Genomic DNA, 12120 nt, shown 5'->3' with positions numbered 1-12120 from the left:
ACAGTTTCATTTGAAGCTCTTGAGAGACAGAATGGCTGCACATTTCATGTTTCCCTCATTTCAAATATAGACAAAGGCTGCGCTACACTGAACGCATTCAATCCATTTGTATTTCCTATGTTCCCGGGCTGTATAAGATATAAGGAGAACTGACTAGTAAGTGGAACATTTGTATATCTACAGATCACTATTTATGATATATGATATATAGTCTTACTGAGTTAGTAAGAGGCTGCTTTGTATCTGTCGTCCCTGGACACATGTTGTGAGTCACCCTGCTCTCTTTAGAGACCCCCTGATTTAGAGACTATATAAAGCCTTTATTAGCAGAATAGCCAACCACCAGGTGAACGTTGTGAAGGGTTCTACACATTCAATTTAAAATATCAAGTAAATACAATTCATGAAAACATGCTTACATTACTGAAATGCTAATGAACTCCAATGATAACCCAAGCAGGTTTCTCGTAGCAGCCGAACGGCAGCTGTCTGGGATCAGGTGAACAGAGAACGTGCGTTGAGCATGAAGGAGAAGGACACATTGAATACAAAGTGGAGCGTGATATGTTGATTCCCTTCTGATCATGAATAGTGCGTGATGTGTGTGTTGAAGCCTCACACACATCAGTGTGTTATTACGAGCGTGCCCCCCCGCTGTGTGTTTCCAGAGTCACAGCTCTGATCAATCTGTGGCTCTCACACACATTCGCTGTTTGTGTTCCTCTCTTCTGTGGATCAGTACCAGAACATGGTCCAATACTCGTAAATACCACATCCAATCCAATATTGATTGGAAATTGACATTTATATACATATATATAATAGTTCAATAACTGTTAAACTACTCAGAGGTCAGTCAGGATTCAATTCAAAACCTTTATTATCCAGGTGAAATCCCATTGAGATCAAAGATCTCTTTTTCAGGGAGACCTGCAGCAGTAGGTTCCACAAGAAGACAACAAACATAAACAACAGAACAACAAAAGCAACATGTACAGGGATTACAATGTACATATCTAACCACATGTACAGGTACCAGCATCTGAGTGAGCAGCATCCAACCCAGCTTTAAAAACATGTACTTGGTAATGTTCCATTCTTGTTGCAGACTGTTCCAAGTCAGAGGAGCTGCACATCTGAAAGCTTTAGGTATTTTTTGGAAAAGGCGATCGTATCTCTCAATAGCCATATCATAGAGATCGTATCTCTCAATAGCCATATCATAGAGATCGTATCTCTCAATAGCCATATCATAGAGATCGTATCTCTCAATAGCCATATCATAGAGATCGTATCTCTCAATAGCCATATCATAGAGATCGTATCTCTCAATAGCCATATCATAGAGATCGTATCTCTCAATAGCCATATATCGCCATCGTGAAGGTGATCGGCTGTAATCTGCCATCCCTCCAGGACCCTGAGGCGGGCAGGGAAGATGGTGGCCAACCCCTCCCACCCTGCACACAAACTGTTCAGCCCCCTCCCCTCGTGCAGGAGGCTGCACCCAGAACCTCTCTCCATCAGGACCAGAACCTCTCTCCATCAGGACCAGAACCTCTGGACCAGAACCTCTCTCCATCAGGACCAGAACCTCTCTCCATCAGGACCAGAACCTCTCTCCATCGGGACCAGAACTTCAACCTCTCTCCATCAGGACCAGAACCAGGACCAGAACATCTCTCAATCGGGACCAGAACCTCTCTCCATCAGGACCAGAACTTCAACCTCTCTCCATCAGGACCAGAACCTCTCTCCATCAGGACCAGAACTTCAACCTCTCTCCATCAGGACCAGAACCTCTCTCCATCAGGACCAGAACCTCTCTCCATCAGGACCAGAACCTCTCTCCATCGGGACCAGAACCTCTCTCCATCAGGACCAGAACTTCAATCTCTCTCCATCAGGACCAGAACCTCTCTCCATCAGGACCAGAACCTCTCTCCATCGGGACCAGAACCTCTCTCCATCGGGACCAGAACTTCAACCTCTCTCCATCGGGACCAGAACTTCAACCTCTCTCCATCGGGACCAGAACCTCTCTCCACCTGAACAGTTTCTTCCCCTCCGCTACCGGCCTCTTAAACAAGGCCCGGCCCCCCACTGACACTTGACCTCAGCCACAACGCAGACTCTATACGCATTACATTAATGCACACAATGTTCAAATATTGCTTACTGCACATATTTCATATGTTATATTCTGCAATTCACTGCATTCTATTTCGCTGCAAATTACTGCTTTATTTGTATGTTATTGCGATCTATCTATATTAGTTTACAGTGTTCTTAATATAGTTCTGGATTTTAGGGATTTTTGGTTTGATATGTTTTGTCCGCACCATGACATCAAGCCAAACACCTCGTACGCGTGAACCTGGCTTTAAAGCCCTTTCTCATTCTGATATCACAAAGTACACATTTATCTCAGGGGGCTTTAAGATCTGTACAGCATGCCATACCCTCCTCCTTTAGACTCCTGCGACACACAAGAACCCCCCCCAAACAGAAGATGTTCAGCAGATGTCATGTGTACGGGATAAACAACGGTATAAAATGAGGATATAGACAATCTATTTGATAGGAATAATAATGTAAACACTTCAAACAGATACGACCACAAACGTCCTCCAGGTGAACAGAAAGAGTGTCCTTTCAACTGAGGTCTGCGTGTACTGATGTGTTAGCAGTATAGAACAGAACAGGACATTCATTGTTAATAAATCAAATAATATAATTAACATTTCAACAATACTAATGCCATCAATCAAGTATATTGTATACTTTATATTGTGGCTTTTGTGTCTGTTTTTGACAAACTTTCAAATGATGATAATAATATAACAATTAAATAATAATAATTACCCCCTCAAAGTAATATATTGTTATACTTTGTAAAAGTTAACTGGGCTACCATTATATTGCAAACCCCACTGAAAGGGGTTTCTCTGTGTGGATAGAGTCACATGTCTCTTGTTCTGCTTCTGCGGAGCGCGCAGGAAGCAGGTCTCCTGTGTGGTGGCAGGTATCAGCATATCATTTGCCTCCCCTCAGCGGCTGGATGCTGATGTGATGCCCCCCCTCAGTGAGCAGCAGACAGGAGGATTACTTCCAGCACTCAGCCCCCCCCCCAGGCCTGCTAATGGAAGAGCGCACATGGGAGTGTCTTTATTCACTGCTCAGCCCGGCTCTTTTCACGCTTGAGAATACGACATTAACCTTGTTATTTATACCACAGCTGTTTCCCCAAGAGAGCGGTGGAGCAACAAAAGAAGGGATGGAAAGAATCACATCCAAGACTAACTGTGTTCTGTTTGGCTTTAGTTTCAATTCATCTAGTGCTAGTCTAATAAGTCCCATACTGTCTTGCTATTCGCCTCAGGTGTGTGCTAGTTGTTGGCAGTGGTGGATAGGAACAAAGAACACCCATGAATACTCGTAATTATAACCCAGTAACTCAGTATATATGATTCTGTAGTGGGCCATTACACATTGAGATCATCACTGTGTGAAACCAGGAGGGACACTGAGGAGGCTTCACTGTGTGAACATTGGCTTTCTACAATAAACTTCAAATAGACATGTATAAATATTGATTCAACCAAAAACATAGTGAAAGTTGATGGATTTCGTCTTTCTGTTTTCCAACTGAAAAGTTGACGATGGAATGAACACTGTAGCTACTGTACGTACGGGGTATGACCAGCGAGAGCCTTGAACCTTGCATATAGAGATGTGTAGGTAACAGGAGAACACAACAAAAGAGTATCTTATATCCAACTCGGTGCTCGCTCAGCACCGCTCAGTCGACTCAAACACCATGGGATATATTTGACCAAAATAAATAAATGTCCATATTTTCTAAATAAAATGTGCCAATGTTTCATATCGGGTTTTCTACCCTGATTTAGAGCCACGGGACCCCTCGTTCTCTACAATAACGCTTTCATCCATGACACAATAAACAACTACATCCATCTTGGCATAATCTCAGTAAACACATTTCACCAGCGTGTTTTAAACCAGGTGCACAGGGTCCGATTGAGCAGTCTGTCTCAGATCCACAGAAGCAGGACGAGCCCCTGCTGATCAGGGATCAGAGTGCAATCAATCAATAGACAGGCCTTGTGTGGTCGGACTTTTTAAATTAGACCGCTTGATTTGTCTGCAGGACTATTCCAGGCGCCCAGACACAGCCCATGCTTCTTCTCATGGAGTGCGTTTATAATGAGGTTCCATTAGGCGCACCACCAGCTGATCCTGGTCCAACACCTCCTGGAGGGCTTCTCTCGGGCTGGACCTCTGTGTTCAACGCCGCAGTCTAAACTAATCGACTGTCTGTTTTCTCATGGCAGGGAATTATTAGAACGCTGTTTTGTTCCACCGCTTCCTTTTCTGTCTGCTACTCTGATCATGTTCATATTCTAGAGACCAAAACTGATGCAAACCAAATAAAAATGTATTACAGATTTAACTCTAAAATAGCTTTAAGTTGTGGCTACATATCTACATTAATCCAGAAGTAAAAAAGCTTAAATGTAAAACAACACAATTCTTTCGAGGGAATCCATACATACGTACCATACTTTTTAAAAATAAAAACATATCTATATTATGTGGTATACATTGTTGACCTTATTTTCTCTTCTTTACAGAAGTATAAATGGCAGAAATGACTATGAGTTTTATTGTTTTGCAATATTGGGGCAGATATGGCTCAGGGGTGAAATGGTGTTCTACCAGAGGGTCAGTGGTTCAATCCCCAGCCCCTTCACTCGACATGTCAGGATGTAGTGTCTTTACTCTGCAGACCATTGACATGCACAGAAACCTATAACACTACAGGAGAGAGAAGCCCCACAAAGCCTAACCCCAAGTGGCTCGCATGGCAGTGGGGTTTAACACTGCTAAATGGGATGTCAGTCCATTTTGAAAATAGCATAAACCTAAATGACGTGTAAATCAAATGAAAACAGCCGTCAAGATAAAGTGCTACATTTCACCTTCAGTCTCAGAACGAATCCCAGCCCCCCCCCCACACACTGTGAATCACTGAGTCTCTGAGAGCTGTTCTCCTTAGCAAAGAAACTGTTTTACACTCAAGTATCCCATATAACACGTCTCTGTTGTCCTCCTGAAAGTGGTCGTTACTGATTCTTGTTACTAATGTCCAACATGGCGTGCAGCTCCCCAGGCTCATATCCCAGCAGGCCTTGCAGGTTGCACACGAAGCGGTACACGTAGCGTTTGCCTGCCGTCTTGCGGATGATGTTCTTGTCGTAGTAGTACCGCAGACCTCGACTGAGCTTCTCATAGTTCATCTTGGGTTTGTTCTTCCTCTGACCCCACAGCAGGGCCACCTGCACAAACACGTAATACTATATCCATTTCATTAAGTCATTACATGTGTGACTTGAGTCTGAGTACAGTCCAAGTCATGAGACCCAAGTCTGCATCTCTGTTAAATAGTATGGTTGGAATCACAATAGTAATAATGATAAATGCAGCTTTATATATATTACAAATTATGTTGGTTTAAATTTGCAGCAAAAAAAAAGTCTGGAATATTATTTTATGAACAGAAAAACTCTGATAGCCTAGCTTAAAACTAAGGCTAAACGCAGAGAGAAGAGTTAGCCTAGCTCAAAGGTAGTGAGGTGTAGAGCAGCTGTTAGCTCACTACTGCCCAATACAACAAGCTAATATGCAACGTGGTTAAATGCAAAATATTTAATTGTTTTTTTTACATTTGACAAACCTGAACTATTGAACCTGAACATTCTTCTTCTTATCTTTGCTTCTTGTCTCATTGCAAGTCTGAACCAAACATTGCGATCAGTGGTGGAAAGTGTCAAAGTACTCAAGTACTGTGCTTAAGTACAATTCACTCGAGTATTTTCATGTTATGCTACTTTATACTTCACTGCATTCTGGAGGCAATTTCTTACTTTTACTCCATTACATTATTATTCTTTTACAAAATGTAGTTACTAGCTACATTGCAGGTATGGATTTATAAAACAGAATATAAATCATGATATATTATTACAGGTTACGCTACCAAACAGTCCATTGACCTTTACATAATCCCCACCTTCACCAAGTGCAACATTGACATGAATGCATTCATAATTAAATACAAAAATGTTATATTTAAAAAATAAATGAGTACTTTTACTTTTTGTACTTGAAGTATATTTTGATGGCAATACTTTTGCACTTTTATTGAAGTACAATTTTGAATGCAAGACTTTAACTTGTAACAGAGTATTTCTACAATGCAGTATTGCTACTTTGACTTAAAGATCTGGGTACTTCTTCCACCACTGCCTGTGATGTATCTCAGCCCATATGGTTAACCCCACTGATATGTGGTACCTCATCGGGGTCCGTCAGCTTGAACTCCCAGCCGTCTCCTGTCCAGCTGATGCAGGCCTGGCAGCTGCGGTCTGTCAGGAGCTCCAGCAGGAACTGCCACAGCTGAATGGGACCACTTCCTGTTGGAACATGGAGGGACACAGGTTAAAGACGGATCGTAATCCACATGAGAAACAACAGAAGTATTTCCTTCACGACTCACCGGTGTACCCAGCCAGGACAGCTGCTGGGATCACCGCTCGGCTCAGATCCCGCTTGGTGCCTATATACTCTTTGAAGCTCCTGTGTGGGTAGGGTAAGGTGAAGATGTTGTGATGCATGGTCTCCTCGGTCACCGACTCTATGTCCTGAAGGGAAGCAGCCCATAGCAGAGAGCCCCCCACGTCGGAGTCCTCGCTGTGAGCGATCTCCACCTCGGAGTCTGTCTCTGCAGGCACACAGCAGGAGGAGCACGGGACACCTTTCATTTGACTATTCACATTTGAAATGGTGAAGGCACTAGCAATTGGGGGATGGAGGGCTCTCAGGACAAGATGGAGAGGCGTGTGGCGCAGTGGGTTTGTGCATTGGTGTTGGGATCAGGTTCAAACCCCACTGCAGTCAGCATGTCACTTCACCCCAAAGTGCTCGTGTGGGGATCGCCCACAGTGCTGAGTATGTGAGTCTAACAAGTGACCTGTGATGTAATGATACTTGTTAGCCACAGTTTAGCTGCTAAATGTTACCTTTACAAAGCTGCTGAACACACGGAAACAGTGACTTTAATGAAATGTATTATGTCAGCAAAGTTCATATAACGGTATTAGGTTAGTTGCACCTAATCTTTTTCAAGTTAAACTCAACACTTTTCTTTGAGCTCCACGTATCTAATGTGTGTGTGTGTGTGTGTTCACCTCCGCTCCCTCCCGCTCGCTGCAGCATGGCAGCAGCGGTCAGGGTGGGATCCTCTGTGGTCAGACAGTAGTCCTGGTGGTGTCCGCTGACCGGGCGCAGGGTGTGGAGCTGCCTACTCTCAGCGGGGGGGAAGTGAACGTGGAAACTGTGTTTCTCTGAGGGATCCTCCATGTAGTCTGAGAAGCCTTCTGAGGAAACAAGGTCAAAGTGTTTAGGATAATACTATGACAAGGAACAATGTTTAGGCAGTGGTAATATTGGCATGTACACGAGCCAAAGGTTGCATTAGACATATTATATCAGTACCTTTGTTGACTGGCAGCTGGCAGTAAGAGGGTATTGTGCAGGTGGGGGGTGAAGAACTGAAGTCAAACTCATTCTCTGGAATCAGAGAGATGTACAAGAACACATTGTGTTGTATTCCAGCATCATTACATGGACCGGAGAAGTATGATAAAGAACGTGTGTGTTTGTGCCGATCCAGTCGATACACGCAGACTGCCCACACATTGTGTCTGTGGTGACTCGCAGCAATGCAGCCATACTGTACAAATAGAGCTACAACTAACAGTTACTGTCGTATGGACTGAATGTTGAATGTTTTCATTTGATATAGAACATTGAACATCTGGAAATCTCCATACGATTTTAGATGTATTTATTGATTATCAAAAGAAGTTGCCGATTTACTTTATTGATCCAATTTTGGATTTGTTCCCGCCACAGCAGCATGTTAACAAGGCAGTACACATAATGTGGAAATGATACAGATGTGAGGTTCAATAACATGTAGAATCGTGACTTTGATTTATCAATAAGATGAACATGTCTGTACCTCTCCTCATGGTCTCCAGGTGCTCCCACAGGATCTCCCCCGCCGTGCAGTCGGTCATCAGGCCCAGGAAGGCCTCTCTCTGCAGGCTGCACAGCTCCCCCCCCTGCAGCCCCCGCAGGTCTGAGACCAGGCCCTGGAGCCCGAACTCCGCCTGGCACCAGTCCAGCCAGTAGTTCACCTCCCACTGCGACCACAGGGTGGGGTCTGCACAGAGGGGGAGAAGTACTCAGATCTGGTACCAGAGTGTAGGAATACTCTGTTACAGTAAAAGTAAGTACATTGTAAAAGTAAGTACATACAAAATGTTCCTCAAGTGAAAGTAGAAAAGTATTATCATCAAAATATAGTGAAAGTAGCGACAGTAAAAATAGTCGTTGTGCAGATTGGTCCATTTCAGAATAATATATATATATGTTTTATAATGATTGATCATCAAAGTGTTCTCAAAGCTGGTGGAGGTGTATGGGCTCAGAACAGTCTCATAATACACACATGCGCACAGAAGGATTCACACTTGTATTTCATGATCCGCAAAAGGATTCAAACTTGTATTTCCGGATCCACACTTGTGTTTTTCAATGCACACACAAATGTATTCCGTTTCATATTCATGTAAATAAAATCCAAATACAGAAAAAAGTTTTACATGTGTATTTTTGATCCTCACATATTTGTTTTCCGTTTAAATCCTCTGAACCTGCAAACACAAACAGCTTTCTGTGCACGGATCGCTGTGCATTCGTGTGTGGGTTTTTTGAGACTCCCCTGACGGTCAGCCGATTCGTACTTGTAATTATTTCTATCTATAGCCAATCAGATGTCTCCTCAATTCTAAGCCAATCACATGAGCGCGCCCCCACGAGGGTAGATTTCTTGCGTTCATGACGTAGTGCTTCATGTCATGTACGCATTTTGCGCAGTCCGGAGCTCACAGGTCCATGGAGCCTAATCTCAGGACACCTCCACTCTCAGTACAGCGCCACTTTCCGAACAGGAAATGCACGAAAATACAAGCCTTTATATTATTAAGGCACCGCGCCACTTCCCGAACCATTGATGAATGCTTGTGTGCACAAAAACATCAGGCAAAACCGTTTTAAATGTGTGTTTCCTGTATGGCGAATACAGCTGCTTTATTTATGTCTGTATGAAGTTGTTGTGAGTGTGGAGGGAGCAGCTACAGGTTAGCTTAGCCTAATCGATCAGTGCACTACGAAGCCAGTGATAGTGAATCCTTCTGTGTGCATGTGTGTATTATGAGACTGTTCTGAGCCCATAGACATAGGGAGATTCTTGGACTGTTAACGGGGGGAGACCCGCTGGTCATTATCGGCCGATATTCACTCTTAATAGTTTGATCGGTGCTCTCTATAGAGGCCGATCAGGAGAGCTGGATCTGATCGATATGGACATAAACGCGAGTGAAGTATAACCGGACGCGAGAGAGAGATCAGATCAGCTGCTGAGTCTGATGGAGACACGCTGCTCTGCATGAGCCTGATGCTCCTCCCTCTGTTTAGCGAGCTGACCGGACTGCGCAAAATGCGTATATGAAGTAATCTTACCCTCGTGGGGGCGCGCTCGTGTGATTGGTTTAGAATGAAGGAGACATCTGATTGGCTCTAGATAGAAAACATTACAAGTACGAATCGGCTGACCGTCAGGGGAGTCTCAAAAAACCCACACACGAATGCAAAGCGATCCGTGCACAGAACGCTGTTTGTGTTTGCAGGTGCAGCGGTTTTAAACGGAAAATAAATATGCGAGGATCAAAAATACACATGTAAAACTTTTTTCTGTATTTGGATTTTATTTACATGTATATGAAACGGAACACATTTGTGTGTGCATTGAACAACACAAGTGTGGATCCGGAAATACAAGTTTGAAACCTTTTGCAGATCATGACATACAAGTGTGAATCCTTCTGTGTGCATATGTTTATTATGAGACTGTTCTGAGCCCATAGCGGTGCAGCTAGTCTGAAGTACTTTGTAGACTGCAGGGTAGCTGGTGGATTTACTCCAGGTGGAACTAAAGTCTGATTCAACACTTGGTTAGATTTCACATCATTCATCCAGATCTGTGAAGTAACTGAAGGTATTAATACATGTAGTGGAGGAAAAGTACACCATGTACCTCTGAACTGTAGTGGAGTAGAAGTAAAGTAGCAAAGCATTGAAATACTCAAGTGAAGTACCTTGAAATTGTACCTAAGTAGTACTGGAGTACATGTACTTTCCACCCTGGATGTGAACATGCAGATGTGAATAGCTGCTCCTCTCTGATTGCACCATATCATCAGCAATGGGAGTCTCTCTCTGGAGGCTAAAGTTACCCTGTGGGAAGTGATGGATGATTCTCTCCTGGGCGAACCCAGCGAAACTGGCCTTCACCGCCTGGCTGAGGACCTCCTTACTGGTGGGGGTAAGAGGGGGGACCTCCAGGGCATCCATCTCTGGTACAACAGCACAACATATCATCCTCCCAAACTCTAACTGTTCAGGAAACCTACATTGTATCAGTGAAGTAAACATATATGTGTAACGCATCCACCTGCCGGGGGCTCAGAGGAGAGCTCTCTAGTCCGGAACATTCACATCATCATTGTCCCTTCTGAAATAAATACAATATATCAGATGTGTGTGCTTGTAAATAAAAGGACTAGATTGTCTTCAACTGATTGGTCAATTATTCTGCTCATTTTGTGTCCGCCTTGTTTTCAAACCTTTTTTTTTACTTTTGTTTTTCTTAATTATTTTAGCTGAATCTTTTTTCCCATTTTTTTGTTTTGTTTGTTTTCCCTGTTAATTTCCATTGAATGGCTTTTTCACCTCTCCTGACCATAGACTGTTTATATCTGCTGGGATATTTCGCTCCTTCTTAACCCTTCGATGCCCGAGTGATGGACCCTACTCTCTTCCAGTGGGGCAAAAAGGACCCGTATTAGAATCATATGTGTTTTTATGCCATTTTTGTCATTTTGGTTAAGAGAAATCACTTGTATCATATTTAGTATTATATTTTGGTTCACACTAGAAATATTTTATATTTAATTGTTCACTATTTAGAATTTTAGACATTTCTTTTACATTTTGAAAAAGAAACGAAATCCCATAGGAAACGCATGCGGGTCATTTTTGACCCACTTATGGAAGCTTGGGGTAGTTAATACAAAAACTACAATTTCTTTAAATATATTGAATTTAAATTTATGGCATGATGATTTCAATGGCATGATATCCAAAACATGTTTTTTGAGGAATAGTTGGAATAAGAAATGATAAAAACAATTTAATTACAAAGATACTCCAAGAAAACCACCTCACCGGGTCAAAAAAGACCCACTTATGCATCTAAGGGTTAACTAATAAGACAGAAATAGATTACATTATTACATGTTTTTTTAGTATTTAATTTTTTTTTTTAAAACAATCCCATAGATACACATTAAACTTACATGTCAGCCATTGCATGTTCGAAAACGTAATTGATATTCAAAATAGTCAGTCACTGATCACATGATCAACATAGGCTCAAAATGATGACATGCACATTATGCATTAATGTGTTATCTAAAGCTGTGGAACTCATTTAACCCCCTGTGTATTTATAACTCATATCTTCATACAGTACAGACTGCTTTACTAATGTTCTAAACTGCCTGATCAGCTGTGCACGCGCTCATTATTACAACATCAACAGTCTATTCCTTATGTACCAAAAGCATTCAATGCAAACACGGAATTGATTTAAAGCGTCCCTTTATTCCCATTCCACCTATAACTGAAGTTTAAAAAATGATTTCATACATTATCCCAATCATACAAGTGTAACAGTCAGCATCAAGGCAAACAACAATCACACCGTATCACTTGGATATGATTTCATATTGATTATTAAAACAATACAAATCATTTGTGAGAAAAGTTATTGATGACATTAATAAACACTTGAACCTGCTCACGACTACATTACAGTGTAATGTAAAGTGTTTACCGCTCATATTCTGC

General features: G+C 42.4%; 1 protein-coding gene across 1 annotated transcript; it reads right to left on the bottom strand.

The window, feature by feature from the left end:
* Positions 1-5147: 5147 nt before the first annotated feature.
* Positions 5148-10591, bottom strand: LOC117463540 (protein C-ets-1-like). Its single transcript, XM_034105803.1, has 7 exons — positions 10332-10591; positions 8108-8311; positions 7579-7653; positions 7272-7460; positions 6581-6805; positions 6379-6497; positions 5148-5360 (listed from the first exon to the last, which is right to left on the bottom strand). The coding sequence occupies exons 1-7, from the start codon at positions 10588-10590 to the stop codon at positions 5148-5150; spliced, it is 1284 nt and encodes a 427-aa protein (XP_033961694.1). The 5' UTR covers position 10591.
* Positions 10592-12120: the final 1529 nt, after the last annotated feature.

Source organism: Pseudochaenichthys georgianus, chromosome 18, assembly GCF_902827115.2.
Source record: "Pseudochaenichthys georgianus chromosome 18, fPseGeo1.2, whole genome shotgun sequence".
NCBI lineage: Eukaryota > Metazoa > Chordata > Actinopteri > Perciformes > Channichthyidae > Pseudochaenichthys > Pseudochaenichthys georgianus.
The sequence above is the reverse complement of the archived record's forward strand: the minus strand, read 5'-3'. Positions and strand labels throughout refer to the sequence as shown.

Bases quoted from the DNA above. Each gene is read 5' to 3' on its own strand.
- LOC117463540 (XM_034105803.1), bottom strand. From the start codon at position 10,590: ATGATATGTTGTGCTGTTGTACCAGAGATGGATGCCCTGGAGGTCCCC. The intron at 6,806-7,271 runs GTGAACACACAC...GTGTGCCTGCAG, and splicing joins GCGAGCGGGAGGGAGCGGAG to AGACAGACTCCGAGGTGGAG. The intron at 6,498-6,580 runs GTGAGTCGTGAA...ATGTTCCAACAG, and splicing joins TGTCCTGGCTGGGTACACCG to GAAGTGGTCCCATTCAGCTG.